General features: G+C 36.3%; 1 protein-coding gene across 1 annotated transcript in view; it reads right to left on the minus strand.

Moving 5' to 3' along the window:
* The window catches only part of LOC149787443 (furin-like), a 67,625-nt gene that overhangs the window by 20,202 nt on the left and 20,276 nt on the right, over window positions 1–27,147 (minus strand). Inside the window, exons 6-8 of the mRNA XM_089978059.1 lie at window positions 8,903–8,991; window positions 1,668–1,843; window positions 759–971 (exon numbers count right to left, since the gene is read on the minus strand). Of these exons, the coding sequence (XP_089834185.1) occupies window positions 759–971; window positions 1,668–1,843; window positions 8,903–8,991 (478 nt within the window). The remainder of the gene's footprint in view (window positions 1–758; window positions 972–1,667; window positions 1,844–8,902; window positions 8,992–27,147) is intronic.

Here is a 27,147-nt window from a genome sequence, read left to right on the forward strand (position 1 = left end):
CCACTATGAAAACAAAGTCATATGGACAGCGTTCTTTTGCATACCAGGGCCGGGCAACGTGGAATGAATTTCCACTGAACTTAGACACAAAGACAAAGTGATCCAATTCAAGAGTGCTCTCAAAGCTCACTTATTTCGACTGCAAGAACAAACTTAAAGACCTAATAATGTTTCCTACCTTAAATATTCTCAGCATGTTTGTAATGTTTTCTAATTTCGTGGTGTTTGTTTTTGTAATCATATCATTATATATGTTTTTTTAAATATCTTATAGGTGTTGTCTAATGTTGTAAAGCGCTTAGAGCTTCTAAAGATTAGGCGCTATACAAAGTCCTCATTATTATTATTATTATTATTATATTCCAGGTTAATATTTTCATGTAAATGTACCTAACTATGATAACATTCCAGGTGAACATTTTTATGTAAATATAACTATATATATATATATATATATATATATATATATATATATATATATATATATATATATATATATATATATATATATATATATATATATATATATATATATATAGAGAGAGAGAGAGAGAGAGAGAGAGAGAGAGAGAGAGAGAGAATTTATCTATCATAATTACAAATGACTTATTTCAACACAATTTTGCTTAAGTAAACACAATTGATACTTCTTTTCGATTTCGACTCCGAAAAAAAAAAACATTTAGCAATTCATATTTAGACTGTTCACAATAATAAAGTAGTAAAGTGGTTGTAATTTATTTAAAAATATATAGTACCAGGTATGAAGAAGGATCACTTCCACCTTCACTCAGCGTTGTCGCGAGAGCACAGGAACACCTTTCTGAGTAGTAAGGTCTACTGCCGTTTATCAGGGCACAGCTTATGGTGATGGTATATATACTGTTGGCGTATCCATCACTATTGCAGTTCTCTTTTTTACCGCCATTTCCGGACGGGAATATATAGATAGATCCCTTCCCTTTTCGACCCTTAAATAAAAAAGTTAATGCTTAAAGCTTTTACGGATTTGTGTTTGATGTTTTAAATTACATTTTCACTAAGAAACATTTTTGCCAGAAGTACAGATTTTGGTGTTTGTAATCATGTCCACATTTTAGGCACATCCGAATAAAGTGTACATATATTTTCAACACAAAATAACAAAATACATTAGTAACATTTGTTAGAGGGGTTATATTTTCCAAAACGTTTAGCTATATTGTATACCTTATGAGTACATTTGTAATGTCTTTATAATTTAACATTTTCACCCCAAAGCTTGAAAACGCGTATACTTTTAATTTCTGCAGACTGCAAATATCGAGGCCGATAACGATGATGCTTTAGTAATTATTTTGTCCGATGATGCTGTTTCAACGGTACTAAAGAATTTCCTGTCTGTTATGGTGGGAATAAAAGAAATTGAATTCAACAGGGTTTAAGAGGCTATGTTTCTTTTCTTGAGATAGTTGTAAAAAATAAGTTAAGATTTTGAAGACCTTGGTATTTGACTAAGACCTTGGTATTTGACTAAGACATTGGTATTTGACTAAGACCTTGGTATTTGACTAAGACATTAGTATTTGACTAAGACATTGGTGTTTGACTAAGACCTTGATATTTGACTAAGATATTGGTAATTTGTTAATTGTGCTACTCGCTTAGGACCGATAAATTTGCCTCACCTGCTTGACCCCATTTTCTAGTACATTTTGTGTAACTTTGTCTGGGCCATCGTAGAGAACCTGATCAGAAGTCGTCCAGCTATTGGAGTATATATCTATGTCCTGCAATCTATGGCTTAACGCTAAGGCCTCCATTGCGTCCGTTGTTTCACCAAGAGCATTGAATATTCGGACCGCTATAATATGAATGAAGAAACTGATTAGAAACGTGTGTTTTGATCAATCAAGTAATCCGTCATTCTCTCTTTGTATGTATGTATATATATATATATATATATATATATATATATATATATATATATATATATATATACGCGGTATATTACCAGTATAGGGTTGCCGTGAATTTATTTTCCGATTTTACGCTCCATAGTACTTTTCACTGTACTGGTACTTCAGAAGTGTCCTCTGTATGGAATGGAAGGATATTCCCTGGTAATTTTGTTACGAATTAAAACCTAGAAACAGCATATTTTCATGACAAAATAATAAACAAATGACTTTTTTCTGTTTGTTTTCAAAACAGTAGTATTTGTCAAAAAATAATTTTGAATAGGGCAAATATTATTATATATTTGATTCTTTGATCCTATGTTTGACACCAGTCACTTATTCCATCGTGGTAGCAAAATGTGATGATGTGAAATATAATTGGGCCAAATTAAATTTTTGACAAAGTTTTGGACTAGAAAAAGTCGTTCTTTAAAGTTATTTCTTGTGTGTGTTAATGTGTAAGGTACATGTATTCCATGTACGACTGCGATTTGGGCGGAGTATCATTGAAACTCACAATGTTAAACAAAACAGAGGCAGGGACCATTTTGGAATAAACTGGGATTTCGAAAGACTTTGTACGGACACCATGAGGTGTAGGAAGTTCAAGAAGTCTTTCAACTAGCTATACCTTGAAAATTCACTCCCAACTTCATGGAGATATCATCTTTTGAGAACTGATACTCCAGATTCATGCTTATCATCCTAAAAATAAGTACGACTCTATTACCAGTGTCGAAGTATTTCTCAGATACAGGTACTTTAGTGAAAAATGTAATCAAAGCGTTAACAGTCTGAGCTACATTTACATGGCTGAGAGTATCAAGTCCTTGTATTTCCGATGGAAGATGAATCATTCACATTCATATTAAAAGTTCGTACTCCAGCTTTTAACATCAGCATCAATTGAAACAATTCGAACAATAGAAAAGAGCTTACGAATCACTGGCATCGTCTTCAAAATATAGACAAAATGTTCGTCCCCTATCGACAGCCTTGCCTACTTTTCCTGGACAGAAACGATGTTATGTTTGTCATCCTCTGGACAAATTAAGCGATACTTCAACAAATCAGACGAAAGACTGAACGGGAGAAAACAATGAGGAACAAAATCAAAACAAAACAAAACAAAAGAAAGAACTAAGCCACCCCTTGGACTGCATTATTCTAGACTCGAACTGTATTCAGTGCTTCCTGGTGGAAGAAAATATTTCGTAGACCTCTTACTCTTTCCGATTTCGTTTAGTGGGTCTTTAATGCAAAGAACGACTGGGAGGGAGATGAGGTCGATCGTTATGTCATCTGTCGCCAATACGCTAGAGTTATTTCCCACAATTGGGAGAAATTAAAATGAACAATTTAAACCTAGGGAATTAGCAAATGATTTTAGAAGAATTCATTTCAAAAGACGATACTGCTCCTAAAATTGGAGAGGACGCATAGTATGTGAATTAGAAATTGTATCTCTTGGATTTCGTTTACCTGCGAACTTTAGGGGACATAGTATCATTTCATGAAACGTCTTGGCGACAGAATGCTGTCTTTTCACGAGAAAAGCTTTGAATGAAACATCATGTGATTAGTGATGAATACAAATATATCCCTGTGTGAAGAAGAGGTTTACCACTCTATGTCCACAGATCATACTTACCAAAAAGTGGATGTCGCTAGTGATTTAAACCAACAGACTTTAGACTGATGTACGTGACTGGTAACGGTTTGAATTAAACCCGAACTTTTGATCCAAAGTTTGATAGTAGGAGTCCTACCTGACTGTATATGCAGCCATAGGACACGTATGGACCAATAATACTCATGACATTTCATATGTTAATAACACAGGATGGTATTGTTTCCGTGTATTTCATTTCACTCCGGAAGAAAAAAGTGACGAGCGAGTTGACATCCCATGAAACGTAAGTTTGCTGAACATCTGGACAATGCAAAAAAATGTGGTCTTATTTGCAGAAGCGAGTTTTGGCTATTATAAAACATATGCAGTCATAGAACCCAAAACCACGGACATAGACGATGATTACAGACAGAAACCACAAAGTCACAATATTCACTCCATCCAGTTTAATGTGGTGAAGATGTAGCAGGAGACATAATAGAAGAAATAGCATTGGCGCGATGACCCAAAATATTAGCAACACATATAATCCTCTTTTGGTAATCACTTGGGTGAGAGAATTACGTTCATAACCAGAGAACATTGCTATCATTGCCCAGTCGATCATCCTGGTCAGGTACAACTCGAGCAAAGTTTGAAGATAAGTCCAGAAGAAAAGTTAGAGGATTGTCTGGAAGAAGTCTGGACTCTTTTCCAAGGAACGAATATCGTGTAAAGACTTGCGAGACCATTGGACACTTCCTGTGACCCCTATAAAGAGGAAACGCATCGAAACTCTGCTGGAATGGAGTACCGACACTTCGCGCTCTTCTAAGTACCTAACAGCCAGTTTCAAGTAAACATCATGTTTCAAATCTTTGCCTATAATTACCTGTGAGGCATGGGGTTAAAGAAAATGAAATACATGTATGGGAATTTCATTATCTCTTGTTATTTAGTTCGTACACATCCCTATGGAATCCAGAGGTCTGTGCCAAAGATGAATATTACTGAAGGAAACCTAAATATGTCCTGTTATGTCATCAACATTGACGAAAATCATCTACGTTTTCAACATTTCCATGGTGGAATACTTGGATTCGTATGTTTTACCTTCTATCGCAGACGATATCACCAAAGTTATAAGAAGAAATGATGTGCCGACTGTAATGTATACTTAATTTAATTATTTGTTTGTTAGTTTTAATTTTATATATATATTCTATTACATGTTATTGTAATGAAATATTGTTTACTGGACTTGAAAAACAAACATCAGAGATTATTAAGGTAGAGTTTGTTATGACAGGAATATAATATTGACATCAGGCACACCAAGGGAAAATACAGTTTCTTATATTATTTTTAAGTAAACCACATGCATAATTGACCTATGGTAAAAATAAAGCTTTTGTTACATAAATCTTTATTTTTCTTTTGTGGGTAAGTGTTATGTATATTTAATTAAATTATTTGTTTGTTAGTTTTAATTTTTTAAATTCCATTTCGTGTTATTGTAATGTAATATTGTTTACTGGACTTGATTTTAGTTTTAGAATCAAGTTCAGTTCTGTTTGACTTGATTGATTTTTTAACATTTTTATTGATGTAAATACCAATATTGGAAACAGTGTATCTAGTTGTTGACCTTAAAATCAGTGACAGTTTTAGTAAACAACTTTTTTTCCTTTTTAAATTCTTTGTCAGAGTAAAAATCATTTAGTTGAGTCAAGGTCATACCGGGACTACGTGACGTGAGGCACGTGTTACTTCGTAAAGAAACTTCTATTTTTTCCAGATGGATGTACTCTTGACCCCCATCCGGGAGAATCTTTTTTGCGTTTTAGTCTTATAACTGATGTTATGATAAGAATTCTGTCAGTCGTGCCTTAACACTTGCGATGTCAAGTTGTTTTATGTTGTGTCCAGTTTGGGGCTGAAATATTAGTTTTCTTCAAATTATTTAGAATTCAAGTGATTCCTTTCCCTGGAAATATAATGGTGCTCTAAACTAATGTTTGGATAAAGAAATTTGCTGAAATTTATAAGGAATTAAAAACTAGAATAATATGTTCTGTGATTCAACAAGGGACTGTTGACACATCAACAAAGCGCTGACTATTAATAACGTCATCGCCTTCCATCATGAATTTCATTGAGATTTGAACTGAGATTCACTTAGAACTTTTTATTACTAGGACTTCTATTTTTAAAGTCTTGGATTAATTTTTGCTTTAATTCGTAAAACCGTATTTTTTTTTCTTTTTTTCACTTTGCATATCTTGGAAAATAAATTATATGTTAAATTTATAAAGCTTGTTGTCTCCACTTTTTTTCTGTTTCTTATTTCAAGAGCATAGACTCGTAACACGAGGGAATTTAACAATGTATGATTATACTCGATTCGATGGCTTGTGGAAGATATTGTGTCTATTTTTTCATTGACGTATGTTTGGATTCCCTTTAGAACAATTATTTGTTTTTGTTTGGATCTCATTTCCATGGAAACAGTAAAAACGTCAAAATGTGAATTGGTGATACTTATGGTTGTGTTTTCTTCAGCTCCAAATCGTAGTGTCTATTGATAGAAATATGAAACTGTCCGAAAATAATGAAACCCAGGTCCCATTTACCGACATAGTTAGCCTTGTAAAAAGTTCACTTATAAAATTTGTTGCATTGGTACTAGTATTCATTTTGAGAACACAACTATCGTACACGAAAGGGAGGGAATACCATATTTCTCCATTTTTGTACATGAAGGGGAGGGACTACCTTTATTCTCCATGTTTGCACATGAAGGGGAGGGACTACCATTATTCTCCATTTTTGCACATGAAGGGGAGGGACTACCTTTATTCTCCATGTTTGCACATGAAGGGGAGGGACTACCATTATTCTCCATTTTTGCACATGAAGGGGAGGGACTACCATTATTCTCCATTTTTGCACATGAAGGGGAGGGACTACCATTATTCTCCATGTTTGCACATGAAGGGGAGGGACTACCATTATTCTCCATTTTTGCACATGAAGGGGAGGGACTACCATTATTCTCCATGTTTGCACATGAAGGGGAGGGACTACCATTATTCTCCATTTTTGTACATGAAGTGGAGGAACTACCATTATTCTCCATTTTTACACATGAAGGGGAGGGACTACCATTATTCTCCATTTTTGCACATGAAGGGGAGGGACTACCATTATTCTCCATTTTTGCACATGAAGTGGAGGAACTACCATTATTCTCCATTTTTACACATGAAGGGGAGGGACTACCATTATTCTCCATTTTTACACATGAAGTGGAGGTACTACCATTATTCTCCATTTTTACACATGAAGGGGATGGACTACCATTATTCTCCATTTTTGCACATGAAGGGGAGGGACTACCATTATTCTCCATTTTTGCATATGAAGGGGAGGGAATACCATATTTCTCCATTTTTGCACATGAAGGGGAGGGACTAACATTATTCTCCATTTTTGCACATGAAGGGGATGGACTAACATTATTCTCCATTTTTGCACATGAAGGGGAGGCAATATCATATTTCTCCATTTTTGCAACATGAAGGGGTGGGACTACCATTATTCTCCATGTTTGCACATGAAGGGGAGGGACTACCATTATTTTTCATGTTTGCACATGAAGGGGAGGGACTACCATTATTCTCCATGTTTGCACATGAAGGGGAGGGACTACCATTATTTTTCATGTTTGCACATGAAGGGGAGGGACTGATATTATTCTCCATTTTTATTTCTTTGGTAATGATAATTTAAGCAGTTCTTATTTAAAACTATTCAAATAAAAATAGTTTGTAAATATTTGGTAATCCTGGTTTTTGTTGATATTTTTAGAAACATTGTTTAAATGTCTTTGAATTTAGCCACTCTCTCTCTCTTTCTCTGTCACTTTCTCTCTCTCTCTCTCTCTCTTACTTCCGTGTGACTCGTCAAGGATGTATTCTTGCATGATCGTGTACCACAGTTTGGGATGTTTTCTTTCACATCCGCTTTTCTGACATAAACCGGTGCGTTCAACAGGCGTGCCATTCATCATGGATTCTGTGAAGAAAGTATAAATGACCAAGAATGGCAACTTAGTGAAGCCGTGGGACATAGGTTCATGTACATCACCTTCTATACCAGGCAGAATTATTTGATGTACGTTACAATAGGACATACGTCTATAGGGGAAGGCCTAGTTTAAAATGCCCAAACAGCTGGTGGTTACTATGATGGGGACATACGTAGAAAGAGCAAACACTGCATGTGCGGAAAAGAAGAACTCATAGCTCGAATAAAAAAGAGTGAGCACAAGCAACTTCGGAAAAAAATAATAAAAACTAAGTCAGCAGTGGCAGGAAGAGCAAGATTAACAGCAGCCTGTAGACCCAGAGCCCTTCACTCGAAGGGTAGAAGACTTAGAAAGTGATGTTAATAAGCCTCGCTTTAATCTCTCAATTTTCGTTAATCTAGACGTGGAGCGTGATACTGCCACCTAAGTGAGCGTGGCCAGTAAACAAACTGCCCTTTTCAGGGCTAACCACAGAAGTTTTGCAGGCCGTCCAGATATCACAAAATAGATGCTACTCATTATTGCCAAAATATTGTATATATGGTTGTCTGTGTTTGTCTGTCTTTATAAAAACAAAATTTCAACCTCACCATTCTTTGTTTGGGTGTGTGATTGTATGTAGATGTTGTTATCGGAATAATGCGGCAAACAAAATCTAAGCTATAGGCTCCTGCATAAGACATAAAGCCAGTTGTATGCGTATGTCAGTTGTATGTGTTATATCATCACAAGTTTAAGGTAGTTCCATGTTGAAAACGTCAGTGTCAACAGATATTGTGCATATTAACTCCATGTGGTCCAAGTTTGCTCCACGCCAATGGATTAATTACCATGTCAATTTGTTGTCTGCCAAAGAGTACATTAACTACAAACCACTTGCCAAACAATGTTACTTTACCAACGTTCATGGCATTTAAAAATCTATCAAAAATCAATTGACATTTGAAAAGGACATCTTAAATATAATTGAAAAAAGGATTAAAGATAATGAATAAGTGCTACACCCTTCGGTGTTTTGTTGTGTGCATCAGCGTTATGCAAACTCAGGTGGCGGTACAATTAGTTAATAATTAATAATAATATCCACCGTACAATAAATAACAACTGAATCGACCTTTCAATTATTACAGTAAATCTTCGATAAAAGATTTGATGTATAAAAAATGTCACGAATTAAATACTTGTAAGTAGAGTACTATAACGACATTAGTGAAAATAATTTTTTTAACGGCTACATTAGAAAATAAATTTTAAACTTACACGCAATACTGGCACTAGGTGCAATGCCATCTCCACAAACATGGTTTCCCCGTTTTCCTGCAATTAGCCCAGCGCAATTAGTACCATGACTGAAAAATGAGAAATTGACATTTATATGATCACGAATACAAGTCACGTTTCCTTAGAAACATTGATAGTTCCTGAGGCAGCAATGTATCAGTATAAACGTACCACTGCATTTGTATTTAAAGTCATTACATGGGAACAAAGGATGTTGTATCTTCCATATATGCACTCACGAAACAAAATCTGCATACCTTTGGTCCCGTTTAAAATATTTAATTGTGAACGAATAATTTCTTTGTCGACTAATATACCGTATCCTTTAAAAAAGGCATGAGCAACTTACTCCATGGCATCGACCAGATATATATGCTTAACACACACACACACACACACACACACACACAAATTACTCCCGAATCACTAGTGATCTTACCGTAGATTTCTGCATTAAACTGAGATGATGAGAAAGTGTAATTGCGCCACTCCAAGTCAGAACATACAATAATTAGAAATTCATTGCATGAGGAAGTACAATTCGAGGGTGTCATCAACGTTACATGTTCAATATATAACGATTCATGAAAACCAGAGATTGCATTTTGTGGAAAATATATTGTAAACAACACGTGGTTTCTCAGTGCATGAAGTAGCTATATTTAATCAGTCATAGGGAAGGCACAATCTCACACGGTCTGAAATCATTCATATCTTTGAAAGTACAGAAACGATGTCGCAAATCGTTGAAATTGAAAGCACCATTGGAGGTAGCTGAGTTTTATTTTGACTTATTAATTATTGCAGGAGGAAATGTGTAAAGCAAAGATGTACGCTGTTGGTGTCTTTATAACGTTTTAAATGGCTTACTTGGAATAGTATTTAAAGCATTTTTATAAAGGTCATGAAAGTTGAGTTGCTTCCACAAATATCAGGCAATACTAGGAACATATTATATGAGAAAAAAATAAACCTAAATGTACTCAATTGAAATAATGGTTAACAGAAAAGTCTGTTTAGATGTTATACATGAATGCGAGGAAAAGTCTCCCACATGGAGCGATAGCCAGTGGTGACAAGCAGACATCACTAATATGCAAGCATAGAAAATATAGAACAATGGATAATAATACATTTTGACAGTGATATATATGAATAAAATTTGACAAAATTAGTGACTAGATCAAGAGAATTTTTACGTATGGGAGAGATTTATCTTCATCCATCAACCCAGAATTTTGTATGGCTTCTTTGCATCCTTTGACTCTTACATATCGTCTAACTTCAAAGATACGTCGAAAGAATAATTCACAAAATTATGTCCATGTCTGGTCATATAGATTTTTTTAAAAAATGTATTGTTTACTATCCTGATAGATATATATTTTGATACATTTCAATGTAAACCAGAAACTGATGCAAATTCTTGAAAGTTTCGATAGTAGATCGGAAAGAGTGTGAATATATATCTAAAAGTATAAATGCATCGCCGGCATATTGACCGAATTTAAATTCTGTCATAATAGAAATATCAGTAATATTTCTGTTATTCTTGAACGCAATGGAGAGATGTTATATTCCTGTGGAGCTAATGCGTCTCATTGACAACATGATGAAAGAACCGAGACAAGTAGCCATTATTGATGACGCCACGTTTGGACTTGTGGCAGAATACTCTGGACCACTGGCAAATAGATTTACCAAAATTAAAATATTTCAGAGTATTTTCCACAGTTACCATTGGATCGAGTCAAATGCCTTTGAAACTCAATTAATAAGAGGAGGGTCGACAGATTTGTTTCATTGATGTATTTAGCCAAATCGTACAATATTATAGTGATTTCAACAATAAAATTTCCTTTCGTTATACCTTTCCCAGTATCACTGATAACACTGGTCAACAGTGAAATCATTACTGACTTGAAAAGGCCCTAATCTGTAGTATTTTGGTGTGCCGAACACGAATATAACCGTGAAAAATTTGTATTGGCTCTCGTTTTGAAGATATTCATATACCTCATTTTCTATGTTTCACTGTGTAAATTTCTCCAGTAGGACTGCAGCAACATCCGGAATAATGATGTAACATTGCATAATACCATCATGCTCACATCATCCACAGTTGATTGCATCATTTTCTGATGCAATGCAATACTAATGCCATGCGGCTGCTGAAGTAAGTTGACGTCAGCAGTGTACTATACATGTGTAGGCCTATTATACTAATGCCAGGCGGCTGCTGAAGCTGACGTAAGCAGTGTACTATATAAAGCCCAATCAGATAGGTTCAGCATTTAAAATATTTTAGACGTTGTGCGAGACAGTTCAAGCTACTGTTACATAAAACTTATTATTTTATCCATTTACGTACAATAAAGAACAGTAATGCCTCGAAAGTGTGTTAATACCGCGGACAATTTTTGCTATATTTGTGGGGAAGTGACATTTGCCAACCAGAAGAAAAGTATCAATTCTCAAGTGAAGAAGGCATATCATCTTTACTTCGGATGCAAGGTTGGTGACCAAGACAAGCCTTGGGCTCCGCATATATGCTGTGCTACATGTACAACACAGCTTTCACAGTGGTTGAATTGCAAAAGGTCATCAATGCCGTTTGCAGTCCCAATGGTGTGGAGAGAGCCAAGCAACCACCTAAATGACTGTTACTTCTGCTTGGTTCCTCCTCTTTCCGGCGGAATAACGAAGCGAAAGAAGTCGAGAATAGTCTACCCAAACATTCCGTCTGCATTGAGACCAGTTCCACATGGTGAGGGACTTCCTATTCCAGAACCTCCAGCAGAATATTCTCTTGATTCATCTGACGAAGACAAAGGTGAGTCGACCTGTTCTTCTCCTGGTCCATCAGCATGCAGTGATCCAGATTTTCACTGTGGTGCATCATCAACCCCACACAGAATAACACAGGAAGAACTAAATGACCTGATTCGTGATTTGGACTTATCAAAGAACAAGGCAGAATTGCTAGGATCAAGACTCCAACAATGGAATCTTCTAGAAGAAGATGTCACAATTACTGCATATCGAAAGCGCCACCAGCAATTGGAGCCTTTCTTCAGAAAGGAAAGTAATCTGATATTCTGTTCCGATATTGAGGGCCTCATGAATGCTTTAAAAATCACTCATGACCCACAAGAATGGAGACTATTTGTGGACTCTTCGAAACTGAGTCTCAAGGCTGTGCTTTTGCACAATGGAAACATTCTTCCATCTATTCCAGTAGCGTATGCTGTCCACATGAAAGAGACATACGATAACTTAAGGCAGCTACTGAATTCCATTGAGTATAACAAGTACAGCTGGCACCTCTGTGGTGATTTGAAGGTAGTTGCCCTTTTAATGGGACTGCAGCAAGGATATACAAAATACATGTGTTTCTTATGCGAGTGGGATAGCCGAGCAAGGGAAATGCACTACATGAGGAAGGAATGGACTCACAGGCAGAATGTAGCCATTGGAGAGAAGAATATCCAACACCCAGCTCTGGTTGAGGCTCAGAAAATCTTGCTACCACCCCTTCACATCAAACTAGGTTTGATGAAGAACTTCGTGAAAGCCATTGACCGGACTTTGCCAGCATTCCGATACCTGCATGAAAAATTCCCTCGACTCAGCGAAGCAAAGATTAAAGAGGGAGTTTTTGTGGGTCCTCAGATTCGAGAGCTTTTCAAAGATGACCGGTTCAACAACTTGCTGGAAGGTGACGCGAAACAAGCATGGAATGCTTTTCGCCTAGTTTCTACAAACTTCCTCGGAAATGTTAGGGCAGAAAACTATAAGGAACTAGTAGAAGACATGTTGATGAAGTATAAGAAACTTGGCTGCAATATGTCTCTAAAGATTCACTTCCTTCATTCCCATTTGGATTTCTTTCCTAGCAACTGTGGTATTGTTAGTGATGAACACGGCGAACGTTTTCATCAAGATATCGCAACAATGGAACAAAGATACCAGGGAAAATGGTCCACTACAATGCTGGCTGACTACTGCTGGACACTCCTCAGAGATGCTCCCGAACAGCTGTACAAGAGACAGGCGAAGAAATCTAAGATGTAGTCAATAACTTGATTTTTTATAGGTAGGCTATTACAGTTGACCTTTTACTATTGGAATGCATTTCGTTATGTAAACATTAATTTCCTTGATTACAAAAAAACTAGAGCCAATTTTGCAATTTGACTGTCATATTCGTGTTCAGCACATAAAAATTGATAAGAATTGACTAATTTTATTTCAGTAACATGACTTTTGTAAAAATTTGTTGTCCAGTGTAACAGAGGGAAGTATTTTTGGTATTAAAGCTTATGCTACTTTTGTAGTTCACATTTAGCAATGCGATAGGCCACCAATTTGTTTTCTTCATAATTATTTATTTTATTTTTTCTTTTGGAATACTTGTGATACTTCATTGAGATTAAAAATCAGACAACCATTTTGCTTATCCAAAATTTAGCGAGTTTCATGTAAACTTATTGAAAACGTCTGAAAAGAACATATAAAATTCAACAATAAATCGGGTAGTACTTGGACTGATTTAATTTTTCATTTTTGTAATGCTAAACTACACTGAGGAAATGTCAGCTTGCCTTCACGCGAAGTTTTTTTCTAGCAGCTCTAAGCTTGTATATCATGCAGGCAACTAATACTAAAAGATATGGTTATTTGCAAACTGGAAGATTTGAAGGGGAAGGATATCGAGAGCGTTTTTATGAGCAAGGATTATCGCGATATAAGTAACATTCTGAAAACCAAGAGAATAAAAGGAAGCAAACACTGATGCAATGGAAGTGATACGATTAATCGTTTATAACAAGATGAAGCCGGTTTGAGATTGGATATAGCGGTTTGAGATTGGATATAGCGAAGAAACTGAAGCAGTTTCATGAATGAGATGTTTATTTATAACCTGATTGAACGATGAATCAATCGGACACCATACTTGTGCACATAGAATCCAACAAAGTATTTAACCAAATGATGCGGAGCACGTTAAACAACTGATATAAGGAAATTATATCGTTACTAACTGGAACTAATGTGAACATGTAACTTCATCAGTAATTTAACAAGACTCAATGTATGGAACCTATAAACAATATGATTTATATTCGGTTCAGTCAACATGAATGTTCACTGTTTAGAATTTAAACACGAATATGAACAATGTATAATCTATCACTAAGGGTATTGAAAAATATAGGATTTATAAACAAGTATGAACAATGTATGATTCTGTCACCAAGGGTGATCAAAATATAGAGTTTGTACAAAAACTGAATAATGTTCATCAACAAAGAGGAAGTATGTAATATTGATTTCCATCCATATAGTTATAATGAAGTATTAATTTCATTTATATAGTAATACTAAATATTGATTTAATTCATATAGTAATACTAAATATTGATTTCATTTATATAGTAATACTAAGTATTAATTTAATTCATATAGTAATACTAAATATTGATTTCATTCATATAGGAATACTAAGTATTGATTTCATTCATATAGTAATACTAAATATTGATTTAATTCATATAGTAATACTAAGTATTGATTTCATTCATATAGTAATACTAAATATTGATTTAATTCATATAGTAATACTAAGTATTGATTTCATTTATATAGTAATACTAAGTATTGATTTCATTCATATAGTAATACTAAGTATTGATTTCATTCATATAGTAATACTAAATATTGATTTAATTCATATAGTAATACTAAGTATTGATTTCATTTATATAGTAATACTAAGTATTAATTTAATTCATATAGTAATACTAAATATTGATTTAATTCATATAGTAATACTAAGTATTGATTTCATTTATATAGTAATACTAAGTATTAATTTAATTCATATAGTAATACTAAATATTGATTTAATTCATATAGTAATACTAAGTATTGATTTCATTCATATGGTATCACTAAATATTGATTCAAAATTAAAACATATGCATGTCATTGGGTCCAATTGACGATCACGAGTGGACAATGAGCCTCCACGAACGGCCCGCCCATTTCAGTCTGTCGAAGGATACTTTAAGAGCTCCCCTCTTCCTGCAGACACGACGCTTTGGTCCCTGATTGCGAGAAAACTAATACCATCCTTCGATCCAACGTCACCGTCGTCTTCAGCAAATGGGTTACGCGAAACGCAACATTTATACAATTCTCCGCGAAACGCAGCATTTATACACTTCCCCGCGAAACGCAACATTTATACAATTCCCCACGAAACGCAACATTTATACAATTCCCCGCGAAACGCAACATTTATACAATTCCCCGCGAAACGCAACATTTATACACTTCCCCGCGAAACGCAACATTTATACAATTCTCCGCGAAACGCAACATTTATACAATTCCCCGCGAAACGCAACATTTATACACTTCCCCGCGAAACGCAACATTTATACAATTGTCCGCGAAACGCAACATTTATACACTTCCCCGCGAAACGCAACATTTATACAATTCTCCGCGAAACGCAACATTTATACAATTCCCCGCGAAACGCAACATTTATACACTTCCCCGCGAAACGCAACATTTATACAATTCCCCACGAAACGCAACATTTATACAATTCCCCGCGAAACGCAACATTTATACAATTCCCCGCGAAACGCAACATTTATACACTTCCCCGCGAAACGCAACATTTATACAATTCTCCGCGAAACGCAACATTTATACAATTCCCCGCGAAACGCAACATTTATACACTTCCCCGCGAAACGCAACATTTATACAATTCTCCGCGAAACGCAACATTTATACACTTCCCCGCGAAACGCAACATTTATACAATTCTCCGCGAAACGCAACATTTATACAATTCCCCGCGAAACGCAACATTTATACAATTCCCCGCGAAACGCAACATTTATACAATTCTCCGCGAAACGCAACATTTATACAATTCCCCGCGAAACGCAACATTTATACAATTCTCCGCGAAACGCAACATTTATACACTTCCCCGCGAAACGCAACATTTATACAATTCTCCGCGAAACGCAACATTTATACAATTCCCCGCGAAACGCAACATTTATACAATTCCCCGCGAAACGCAACATTTATACAATTCCAAAAAAAGCTCTACAGCTGAATATTATTATTAGTGAAAAGCTACTTGAACAGACTCGAATTATTGTGATAAAAGCTACGCCAGCTTATTCTTTGACCCGTTTGTGGTAAAAAATCCATAGCCAAAGAACTCTTGAAGTAATGTTTTCTCGCTGCAGACATTTTGCTTTTACATCACTGAATGAACCGAATTCAGTATTTTCATATAAATAATGAAGAAAATAAACCAATCTCTTATAAAGCTGCACGCGGTAACGAACCCCGAGTACATTTTCATTTTTATATAATGCATTGACACTAAGTACAAATACATTCGTTGCACTTAAAGCCCCAATGCCGCCGTTACCTGCAAAAAGTCATATATGCCAAATCACCTGAATAATGCAAATCTTGAAGAAAAAAAATGATCCCAAACATTGTTGGCTGCCATTAAAACCAGATAATATCGACGATTCATTACATAATGAGCCGTGTAATCTCTCAATCAAACTGAGAAACGAGGGCCATACGAATTAATCTGATGTTGATCGTCGACATACGTGTTTCACGCGATTTCAGTCGAAAACTGGAACACATGATCTAATAAAGTCACGGATGTAAACAGCAGAAGCCAATACCACGTAATTCCGGATACGGTAGATGATCCCTACTTGAGTTTGTTCTTGATTACATTGTTCCAAATATAACTAAATGAAAGAAAAAGGTCAAGCATATTGTTTATAATATTTTTACCAGCTTATTTAATTTCAATGTTCTCAGATCGGCTTAAAGAAGCGGGCCTACTTGTTTTCCTTCCCTCTCGAATAAATTCGTCCGCCACGTGCGAATGCTGTTGTTATTAGTAACTAGCGGAATTTTCCGAGTGCATGACGTCACTACTTTTGGAGTACAAACGAAAAAGAAATGAGACAACAAGCTACTTTGGCGACTAAATTAAGAGGTGGCACCTCCTAAATCTAAGCTTAATATTTGTACGTACAATCTTGATTCTTTCAAAGAACGGTTAACGTCCTATACTTTTTTAGCACAATTTTTTGCTTTCAATTCGAACTTTATTTAGAAAGGAAGATTGGTTAAATGTATGAAAAACTGTGGCATTGAGGCTTTATCAACTGGAAAATATTATAATACAATATGTCATTAATATAAACAGTAGAATCGCATAACAATAATATATTAGAAAATGATGGAGTTGAATCCTGCATAGCGTGAAAATTTGTATTGATCCTTAAACTACAGGTAAGAATGAAACAAAACTATTGTATGTATACAATAATATAAAATGTGATAAGGCGATAACAGTCTACGCAATATCCATTAAAGGAATTTAATGAGAACCCAGAAGAAACCAAAATATACACCATTGCAGAATATGAAATTGATTCAAACTATATGTTATAAGAGCCGAAAAACAAATGCATTGTAAAAAGCTTACAAATTCATCAATGATAGTTGATGAAGATAATAGGCAATGAAAAACAAATAGATATTTAAACTTCTCTCCATCTTCATTTAAGAAAAGTGTGGTAGTAAGACACACAACTACTCAATCAACTGCGCGTTTTTCTTAGAGAACATATTTACCACGAATAATTTTATTACATCCCTTTAAACAACGAACTACCTAGTGAAAATGCAATGACTTAGTAAGCGTTTGTTCAATATACCTTTCATAGTGTGCAGATTTACAGATTTTGAAGATCTAGTTTTCGAAAACATTTAATAGCATCTAAAATTGAAATAAATCGAACAATTAGATGTACCAACAGTTAGAAAATGCACCAAAAGCCACAGAGCAAAGCTGGTAGATGACATAGAAAAATGAATTGCAATTTGCCAGAAATGCAGACATTGTGAAAATAAGGAACGAAATAATTATGATATTACGTTGGAGGTAAAGAAACGTTTAGAGATCGAATAAGCGGGAATTATATGTGAATATGGACAAACATTTTATAAAGGATTAATTAAATTTGCACAAGAGAAATATATTCAAGTCTATTGACTTGAGTTTAAATAATGAACTTCATTTTAAAAGAATTTGTATTGTACCTTAACATTTTGCTGCAACTCATTGAACTCTTTAACTTGTTTAACTTAGCTTAACCAAGTTAACAATGCATACGAATTGAAAACAACACTTTCTAAACTGACAGTGATGAATGAAGGAAAATATGCAAATCACAGTGTGACATGACATTTATTAAAGTCAATTAAACCAGACATTATGGATGGCACAACACGTGGTTGAGCAGCAGAGAGGGCGAACAACCTCTAAATGGTTCACCCCTATTTTCGCAAAATACGCCTTCCTGAGAGATCGCAAAAAATCGTGATTTTTCTAAGTATCGGACATGAGTCGTTTTCGATCGTTTCACAATCTGACATAATTTTTCTCAACTGTCTTACACGAGTATTAATCACCTTCCTGGCTTCGTATTCTTGAGACAATGCTGATAAAAAATTTTCAATTCCACGGCAGAGAGAGACAAATTCATTCAGTCGCCGTTCTTCTACTGCAGCCAGTGATTGATACAACTCCGTCTGAATTTTCTTTATAAATCTAAACTGAGCCGGTAGCGTGTATACTCCGTATTCTTTTCTTTGTTGTTGTGTTTCAAAATCAGTAATAATTTTTTCAGGATTTAATTCATCAGATATATTAATTCCGTTTTCTTCTAATTTTTTAATAGCAACAATTACATAATTGATATTTTCGTAATTCATTATACTGAATATTATATATTTAAAAGAAAAATATTTTAGACCAAAAATAAACAGTAGCTATGATGAGCGGTTATCATTCATGGGTCCCTGCACTGGCCTGTGTGTCTTTCATGGGAGTCCTTTGTTTGAGACTTTTGTCTTTGTTTGAGATCTTTTGTTTTTGATCTTCTCGGCTCCCATGACCGTTTCTTTTAGCCAAACATTCTTTCTGTGGGGTACCCATGTGACTTAGAGCTTATGCATACACGCTACTGTTTATTTTGGGGCGCCAGCGAAAAGAAATGTCTGTACACGTACCCACCCCTCCAAGACCAAATCCCGGGTGAGTAAAACGTACTCGTCACGGTATTTGACGTGATGAGAGGGGAGTACATGGGGCTGCTGCTGCTGGCGCCCCACTTATATCGGAAAAACCCTATAAATCGGTACCGTCGACAATATGCCCGTTACGAGACTCGAACCGCCGACCCCTTGACAGAGTCAAGGAATGAAAGTCAGCTGCGCTATCCACTGCGCCATGGCTCTAATCTACTGATACAGGATTTTAAAATTATTATATAGTTAACCGTTTACGGACAGTTAACAATTTGCAGCTGAATTTTAATTCTGAATTCTAATTCTGAATTTTAATTCTGAATACACAAGTTTGTTAAGTCAGATTTGATAAACTTGAAAAAACAAGTATATTGTCTGTGAATATTTATCGTAAACGCCTACCTGTACTGACAATCCTTGATAAAATCTACGGGAAGTAATTGGAGATGTTTTACTTCCGTGTTGTAATCGTACAGGTAACACGGAGAATTGTTTACCTGTAGTGTGTATACAATCGCCACACCAAAAAAAAAATAAAACCTGAATTTAGTTCTATTTTTTCTGGATAATATATCACTTGTACAGGCAATGACGCGGGTTGCGCAGGGAGGGAATTCCTTAATTGACTTTTACACAATCGCTGCAGAGTTATCTCCGTACATAGCAAAACGAAATCCAGTTTCCAAGCTGGTATGAAAAAGCTGATTTGGTCACTTTATTTGCAACTTTTTGTATTGAACACGAGTGAATACCGAAATACTTGCCAGCCGCGTATATTGACTGAAAAATTGTCTCTTCACCGGTCGCTATATTTAAAGATTGAACCACTCTCTTTCCAATACTCTTAAACCAATTAGCATTCCTTCGTACAGAATTTTCGCGTTGGGTGATAGCTTGTAAATTTTGAAGAGAATTGTTCTTAGAGTTTCTATCAATGTGATCGATCACAAGACCATCCCTGAACTCTCCGTGATAAACCTCAAATACGAAACGATGACAGTAATAAGTTTTCTTCCCAGCGGTAAATTTAATATAAGCTGTACTAACTGGTTTCTTCAGCCGATAATGTCTAATCATTCCATCACGAGACGCTTCATAATCCTTGATGATGGGATGTCTGACAAATTCTAGGTTCATTTTATACAATAATATCATTTGTTTAAATTATAATTTGTCTGAAAACATATTTAAATAATCCTCTTCACACGCTATAACTCTACCCCTGATTTTGTCAAGGACAGAGTCGGGTTTCTTTTTATCATAATAACGCTTCAGCCGTCTCTACCGTTTACCAATGCAACTCGCACACAACTGTGTCTTTCCTCGGACTCCGACACCACATCATAAGCAGGGTACTGGACTAAACTACCATTACGAACACATTATGAATGTTGCCAGCTGAATTCTTTTACACAGGATTTACCACATGGAGTCACAGATCCTACCTTAAGCCACTTGCACCGATTTCTTGTTTGAGACATTGTATATAATAGTTTTTATTTAAATGTTTGTCTTAATTATATATGGATGAGTTTGAGAGATTATCCAGAATCAAGCCCTGGAAAGCTTCTAGATTCGATCTTGACAAACTAACCCCTGACTCGCGAAGGCGAGCTCTGACTGATCTGATTGATATTATCAGGGATGCCAAAAAAGAATTTCGTGATGATGGAACATCTCACGTGTGGTCTACATTCAAAATTACACACGACGACTCTGTCACTGATGCTACAATAAACGATACACGAGCGAAAACGATTATCGATTACCTCAATCAGAAATATCTTTTCAGAATAAAGTTTATTGCGCAGGCGGATTCCGATACGTGGATTATCCGTGACAAACGTGACCCTGTCCTTGCTAATGGAAAAACCGCTGTGTTAAGTAAAGATTCCAAACCAGGAATGTTAACTGGGATTGACAAATCATATTACGTTCGAGCGTATCCTGTGACCGCGTTTATTTATGGAATTTATCAGTTAAATGACAAACCTAACATTAATGATCTTGCCCGAAGAGATTTTCGAAGATGAATTGTGTAGCCGAGCGAGTAATGGAATATTTTATAAATGCGAAGCGTGGAAACGGTTTAACTGATCTGCGACGTGAAAAAATAGCGAAGTGGGCTGAATCGGTTAAGGATACAGGAGCGTCAATAAACGATGTCGCTAAGTTATCAAGTAAATTAAAATTTCCAATGGTAGTAAAAACGTTAACGGGAGAGGTCTTATATGAATCAGCGAATAAAGGAAAGGGAACACCAATTGAAATTATCGACCATAACGCTCATGTTTGGACCAGTGCAGTAACAATATTTCCACGAGATCGTGTTGTGAGATATTACACGTCAGAGAACTCTTTGGGTGGAATGTTCGATGCTATCAGCCGGATAAGCAAAAACGATCCCGTGTCAGTGTGGTTGTTTAAAAGTTCCGAAGATGGCGAGTATGATCAATTTGTAAGATCTAACTGTGAATTATATCGTAAAGAATCTCTGCATGAAGAAATGAGAAAACTATCGGAAAAATATTCAGAAAATACTGAGCAATTATTAACTAATTGTTTTACAGTTTCGTCACTTGCTGCCCACGCCGCGAGAGAGAGAGAGAGAAATTCATGGAGACCAACACGCGCTGAGTTCCTTGAAGATGTACAGTTAAGTTGTATTGAATATGGAAATGGCTGTTTGTGGAATACCGAATATGACCACAAGTATGTCATTTCCGTGGACATGGTCGCATGTTATCCGGGAAGTTTTCTCGGGATGGGCGAGTGTAACGAATACTTTAAAAGATTTGGTCATCCTTGCCATGAGATGGTAAGAGTATCAATTAATGGTCCATTACCCGATTTCCCCCTGACAGGATTCGCTCGTGTGGTGTCGTTTGAATTCGCTAAGAATCTTCATCCGTGCTGTTATGTTTGGTTTGGCAGACACTTCTCGGAGGAACGTTGGGCACCAATAGTGTTATTACTATATATGATAGAGAACCGCGTATTGATATCGTTGACGGTCAGTGAAGCGATTATATCATATCGGAAGCAGACTTCGGTTTGGTTACCAACAACGGAGCGTATCAGTCTCGATGAAGTCATCGAAGAATATGCACGGGAATGTCCAAACGTTTCTGCTGATATCATTGTTGTTGATTAAACTCAGCAACAGTGAAAAAACAGCAAAGGATCTCGGTAGAAGAATAATCGGTAAATTTACTCAGGGTGGTGCATATGATCATAAACGGCATCACGCAAGATTGATTATGGATGATGTTGAATTAGATTTTATAATTGCTGATGCCGCTGCGAGAAATATATTTTGTAATCGAGAAGATGCTTACTACTTGTCTGACGGAACACGGTTGGGCACACTTGTTAGTTACATTGATGGAGAATCTCCTCAGTATACACATTTAAGATCTTCGATGCTAGCTTATGTTTCTATAAATTTGTTATCGATGATAAATAGATTTCCTCACACCGCAGTTAGAGTTGCTACGGATTCATTTTATATCGATAAAAGATATTCAGAATTATTGGCTCGTTTCACAAACACGAATGAATCATGGAGTTCGTGGAGAATAAAAAAGGAAATGCTACATTGTTATTGTGAATCCTCAGATGTTTACGGTTAAAGATAGTTATCGCAAATCAGAATTATCAGAATTGTCGTCGGAGCCATCCGTGTATGATCCAGTATCCAGACACAAAACGGTTTATTTGAACGGGCCGGGAGGGTTTGGTAAGACAACTCGGGTAATCGAATTATTTCGACAGAAACGCGATGATATGATTGTGCTAACACCAACACACAGACTTGCCAGGAAGATGAAACAACGAGGAGTAAATTCTTGTACTTATCACAGCTTTTTTAAATACAGCGGCGGTGTGTTGACTCCAGATCGAATGGGAGAGAAATATATTCCAAAGATCATTATTTGGGACGAAGTGTACACAGTGTCGTTGGAAATATTAAAAACATTTCTCGATTGGTTGTTATTGAAAAATACAGCTGTGATAATGTGCGGCGATCACGGTCAACCACCGCCGTTTGTTGGGCCATCTCCACACGATTGGTTGAAGAGTTTTGTTGATTATTACTCGGAGATAACTGATGATTATAGATCTCTTGATGCAGAATTAAACGAGTTCAAGAAATTAATCAGACTGCAACCGAACAAAATTCAACGTGAAATAGCGCGTAAAATAATTTTAGAAACTTCTATGAACGACTTTTGAGAAACATGGAGACCAAACGATTTAATAGTGGCAAGTAGAAAGATAGTCAGAGACACACTTCAACAGCGGTTGTTTCAGTTACACAAAGAGAAATTCCCAACGCTGCCAGTGCCGCTGTGTTATCGACCAGTTGATTCGCTGTTACAGAATATTGACGTTGATATACCAGGACAGTCAAGGAGGAAACAGAATCTTGTGTTGAATGATATTGTCGCAGTTGATGTCAATATTGTTGAGGATGCTCTACGCGCTGATAATTCCCCGTGGACGCTAGGATATGCGATAACAATTCACTCATCACAAGGAATATCACAACTGCGAAGGATTATCTTAGATGAGTCAATGACCGATAAAATTAGCGACAATGACAAGTGCAACGACGATATAATAAGAAAAAAATTGGCTGGTTATAAACAAAGTGACAAAAAAAAATAATCACGACTTTGATCTTGACATTGAATTTATTAACGCGCTGAAACCACAGCAGAATAATCACTGTGCGAGCTGTAATTGTGTAATGTTTTGGCAGTACTCGAGTAATAATCCAAGACAATTTACCGTAGATAGAAAAGATAACAGTCGCGGTCATACACGAGAAAATGTGATGTTGACCTGTCTTGAATGTAATCGACGTCGGGGTGCTAGTTAAGTGATTTGGGCGGTAATTGTGTGTCCTCGGGAATTACTTGTAATTGTTCACGTGTAAATCCACGTTGAGGAGCAGTTGAATCCAGTCTGTAGATTGCTGGTCTACCCGAGGATCTTGTTATGTTAGATATCTTGTGTGTGGTAATACTCCAAATAGGATCAGTCGCTCTTTTTTCACCACCTTCAAGTTCACCGGGCTCATATAAATATCTCACAGTGTCATTGCCCAGCACTGGCTGTGTTGAAAAATCACGTCGTTGTACGGGTATATGCTTTTTTTGTGACTGCGCTAATGGGTTTCATGTTGGTTGTTCGAGTTATTTCATTATTTAATGCAGTTTATCACATTTGGTAATCTTGCAACCCATTTACGAGATCTCTTGTCTTGAATGAATTCCTTCGCGTATTGATATCCAAATAACCGCTCAGCAAGTGTTCGATTAAATCGTTCAACAATTGCCTGATAACGGTGAATTTAAATATGCCCTCGTCTGATGGTGACGTTATGTTGTTTCATCAGCGATGATACTGCATCCTGAAATTCTTTGCCAGGATCAACTTGTAACAGCTGTGGCCATTGCAAGGGTCCACGTTGATAAATTCGTTTAAACGCAGAAGCTACTTCAGTTGCTGTCTTTGTTGACAACGGTTCTGCTTCTTTATATCTACTTGCAACGTCAACTACAGTTAGCGCGTACTTGTGTGTTATTTGACGTCTTTGGATTTTAATAGAATCATGTGGTAAAAATAATATATCAGCTTGATGAACTTCATTAGGAACACTGACATTGAAATGTGCAAAGTGAATTTGCTTAGGCGGTGGTAGGTAAATTTGCCATATTGCCTGTTTGGATAACCATTTTTTAGCAGTAACACACGTAACTTTTGCTGCTTCGGCGAGTTTACTAATGGCTGCGGTACCCTTCCAGTATTCTCTTGGGGAATAATAAATCGATTCCATTTATAAATTACCAGCACCTAGTGCTAATTTACCTTTCATTGCGGATTTTATTAACGAACTAGCTAACCTTTCCTTGAAAAATTTATCAGTGATGGAATTTAGTGCATGAATTAATTTTACATCTGCGAGATGTCGCTGCTGCAGATCCTTACTTTTATAAGCTACATCATGAGCATGACACGCTTTATCAATAGCGTTTATTGGTTCCTCGCCCAGTTTTGGTTGGTCTTGGTTGTCAAGTCTGATATCAAGTCGGCTCCCAGGGCCACAGTAATTATATCCTGGAAGATGTTTTTCTCCTGGGTATTTAGCCCACGGAGTCCCTGGTAATTTTCCTAATTTTGCTGCAATATCACCTCCTCTTTTTGTTTTTTTTTAAAACCCGACTGCACTGACTTGTCAGCGGAATAAATTAAAATTTTTTTGTATCGCATCGTTCACACTTACCCGTAACCGCTGATCTGTTATTTTTTGTTGTAATAGTTGTTAGATCACCTGTTGGGGTACGTGTCCTGCATTTCACACAATATAAATCCATATTCTTTTTATATACTATGAATGTAATTGATTTTTCTGCAACACGAAAACAAGAACCAGTCAAGCATCATGCAGTGCTACCAAATTCTGTCCGTATGATTATTATAGGACCATCTGAAAGTGGTAAAACACAACTTTTACTTAATTTGATAATGAGATGGCTCAGGTGGGATAAGTTGTATTTGGTAGCTCCGTCTGTAGATGACCAGCGGTGCTATGATGTACTTAAGGATTTTAATGAAAATGCAAAATCGTTAAATGAAAACGGTGATGATATTATCGAGTTTATCACTGATATCGATGAAGCGCCGAGTGTTGATTCCATTGATGGGTTTATTAACAATTTAGTCGTGTACGATGATGTAATGCTTGATAAACAATCAAATCCTGCTAGAATATTCTCACGCGGAAGACACAAAAACACCGATGTGATTTATGTAACCCAGCGGTATACACAAAATCCTAAAGTGATCAGAGATAAATGTAATATTCTTGCGGTGTTTAACGGAGTTGATACTCACACGTTACGAAATATTCATCAGACCTGGTGCAGCGGTGATATGGACATAATTAAATTTAGAAATTTATTTAGTCTGGCTCAGTTAACTCCACATGGATTTATAACAATAAATTTACACGATCCTCGAGCACGATATCGAGTCGGTCTTGATACAATTTATGGACAATAGCAGCAGAGAGGGCGCGCCTCCAAATTGGCACCGACACTATCGCGTTTTTCCTTCGATGTATCGCAAAGAAAAAAAACAACAGCGACAATCGGGTAAGCCAATTTGTCATCGACGGAGTTGTCTTACGCTGGATATCGCGTTTTTTTTTTGCGATCTCCCAGAAAGGCGTATTTTGCGAAAATACGGGTGAACCATTTAGAGGTTGTTCGCCCTCTCTGCTGCTGGTTGTGTAATAGTATTTATCGTACAAAAGTGTTCCAGGAACTGTACTTGGTGCCGTTCTAGATTTCGCTAAATCAGAATACAAATTTCGTTATTATTTCCCGATAAGAAGGCTTCTGTTGAAATATAAAATATTTCTACCTGATGATGATGTATTCAAATCAAACAACAACGAGATTGACATAAAACAATTTAATTCGATCTGCAACAATATCAAATGTATTTCACGGCATGGCTGGATATACATCAAAAGAAAACCCTAGTATCTGATGGATAGTGGGCAAGAAGAATATCAAACTCTACTTCATTGCTTCAAAAAGCCCGTATAGCTGTTGTGTTAGCATCGTACAAACGCAAATATCTATATGAGACAGGTACCCTTGAATACTGGAGGACATTACAAACTGATGAAATGAAATAAATTTCTGACAAAGAAGACCTGCAGACGCAATTACCATTATCAAATTCCAACAGTGCGTAACAACTTCAAAAGTGATGCCGGATTATCGTGTTGGTAGTAAAGGTGCATATTCGCTACCTAGTGCCATGGTTATGAAAATGGATGGTCTAAACAAATACAGCGACAAATTACCGGAATCCAGTGACACTTTTAAGCTGGCATTAAATCCAACCATCAACCAAAAGAGGTATTCCAAATGGTGATAAACAGACCGTGACAGTACGACAACAACTGTATAAGACAAAGATGAAGAGAAAGTGATTAAATTATGCAGAGAATAAGGACAATGATGATTTAGTGTCTG

The sequence above is a fragment of the Sinohyriopsis cumingii genome, chromosome 12 (genome assembly GCF_028554795.1).
Source record: "Sinohyriopsis cumingii isolate HCF-2022 chromosome 12, ASM2855479v2, whole genome shotgun sequence".
NCBI classification, from domain to species: Eukaryota; Metazoa; Mollusca; class Bivalvia; order Unionida; family Unionidae; genus Sinohyriopsis; species Sinohyriopsis cumingii.